General features: G+C 40.3%; 1 protein-coding gene across 1 annotated transcript; it reads right to left on the reverse strand.

Annotated features, from left to right (window-relative positions):
* Positions 1 to 407: 407 nt before the first annotated feature.
* Positions 408 to 1998, reverse strand: LOC100656745 (olfactory receptor 8A1). The gene has a single exon (XM_003422607.3). The coding sequence runs from the start codon at positions 1648 to 1650 to the stop codon at positions 721 to 723; it is 930 nt and encodes a 309-aa protein (XP_003422655.1). The 5' UTR covers positions 1651 to 1998; the 3' UTR covers positions 408 to 720.
* Between the last annotated feature and the right edge of the window lie 205 nt (positions 1999 to 2203).

A 2203-nucleotide genomic window follows, 5' to 3' on the forward strand; every position in this document is an offset into this window, starting at 1 on the left:
AAATCAGCAAGCCTGAAACAGAGTCAAACATGAAATACATGAAAGTAAAAAGGGGAGAGAAAGGTGTGTGGATGCACTTAATCAGTCATGTTGAGAAATATTTGGTCTTTATCAGTGTGTGTGTAAATCTTTAGAGTACTTTCCCATTATATTTATAGCTCAGTTTTCAACTCGAGAGAGAATAATGACTTTTGCAACCAAACACTCTTCTTCTTCATGTTTTCTGCATGGTAGTCTTCACCTCCTTGTTCCTTACACTGTTAATTAGAGGGTTCAACACGGGGATTGCTGTGGCGTAGAACACGGAGGCCACGTTCTCCTGGGCGAGTGAACTTACCATGGATGGTTTTAAGTACATGAATGCAGCAGATTCATAGAACAATTCTATTGCTGCAAGGTAGTAATAATAGAAGGTAATACATAATGAATGACTCTCAAAATAAATGCTTAAAGTTTATGTTAAATTACAATTAAGTTAGTCAATGTTTAGCAAAGGGCTCAGAATAGAGAGAATAGATTGCAAATAAAAGAAAATATGAACTTGAAAATAGCTGGTTGTAAATACTAAGACATAAGAGAGGCTGCGAAAAAAGAGAGAAGAATGAGGGAAGACATTCACCAACCATGTGGAGAACTGATATTCCTCATCCAGGACTGGACTTTCCTCTGGTATTTATAACAACTTAATTGTAAAACTGAGAAAGGGTAATAATATTTGCATCAAGACAATTTTCTTCTCAGTGTTTTCTGCATGGCAGCCTTCACCTCCTTGTTCCTTAGACTGTAAATTAGAGGGTTCAACATGGGGATCACTGTAGTGTAGAACACAGAGACCACATTCTCTTGGGCCAAGGAACTGGCTGTGGAAGGTTTTAGATACATGAATGCACTAGATCCATAGAACATTCCTACTGCTGTAAGGTGGGAACTGCAGGTGCTGAAGGCTTTGGACCTTCCTTCTGTGCTCCTGATATGGAGGATGCTGGAGAGGATGAAGGCGTAGGAGACAAGGACTGTTGAACTGGAGACTATGATGTCGAATCCAGCCAAAAAGAAAACTGTCATCTCAATGTCATAGGTGCTAGAGCAGGAGAGCTTCATGAGAGGGAGGATATCACAGAAGTAATGACTGATGAGGGTCTCACAGTAGGACAGTTTTAACATGAGGCCAGTCTCTATCGTTGAGCCAATCAACCCCATGATGTAGACCGCAGCCACTAGCAGGGAGCAGATTTGATGTGACATAATGATGTTATAAAGCAAAGGGCTGCAGATGGCAACATAGCGATCGTAGGCCATCACTGTCAGCATGTAACACTCGGCAACAACAAAAACAAGGAAAAAGTAGAGCTGTGACATGCACCCCGCATAAGATATACTGTTCTTCTCTGACACAAAGTTCACCAGCATTTTAGGAGTAATGACAGAGGAGTAACACATATCAACAAATGACAAATTGCTGAGGAAGTAGTACATGGGGGTATGAAGCTGGGAATTCAGACAAATGAGCATGATCATGCCCAGGTTCCCCACCATGGTGACCATGTAGATCCCTAGAAAGAGGAAGAAAAGAGGGAGCTGGAGCTCTGGCCGATTTGTTAATCCTCCTAGCATGAACTCTGTCACAGTAGAGTGATTCTCTGCAGCCATTTTCCTGGGGTCGGAAGCCTGTGGGGCTGGGAAAGAAAAACCTCATGAAAGGCTGTAATTCTCCTTGATGAAGCTATTTTGAGCATTTGTCTCAAGCTTAGAGATCCTGGGCTCTTTCTTTCTTTGATTGTTGTAAAAATGCAGATAATACTACATTGGTCAATTCAACATTTTTCAGGTTTACAATTCAGTGAGAATTATTACACCAGTTAGGTTGTATAACAATCACCAATATCCATGACCAAATTTTTCATCACCATAAACAGAAACTCAGTGTTCTAAATAATGATTCTGCTTTTCTGTCTGTCTTCTGCCTTTGGTTACCACCACTAAACTCTGATCTCTATAGGTTTGCCTACCCTAGGTATATTTTATTAGTGAGCTCATTCAATATTTCTTGTTTTGTGGTTGGCTTATTTCACTCAGCCTAATGTTTTCAAGGTTTATCCATGTAGTGGCATGGATTGGAAGACTTTGTATTGTCAAGATGTCAATATTCAACACAATAACCACCAAAGTTCCAATAGCCTTCTTTGCATAAATGGAAAAGCTA

This window comes from Loxodonta africana, chromosome 15 (assembly GCF_030014295.1).
Source record: "Loxodonta africana isolate mLoxAfr1 chromosome 15, mLoxAfr1.hap2, whole genome shotgun sequence".
Classification (NCBI taxonomy): Eukaryota; Metazoa; Chordata; class Mammalia; order Proboscidea; family Elephantidae; genus Loxodonta; species Loxodonta africana.

Bases quoted from the DNA above. Each gene is read 5' to 3' on its own strand.
- LOC100656745 (XM_003422607.3), bottom strand. From the start codon at position 1,650: ATGGCTGCAGAGAATCACTCTACTGTGACAGAGTTCATGCTAGGAGGA.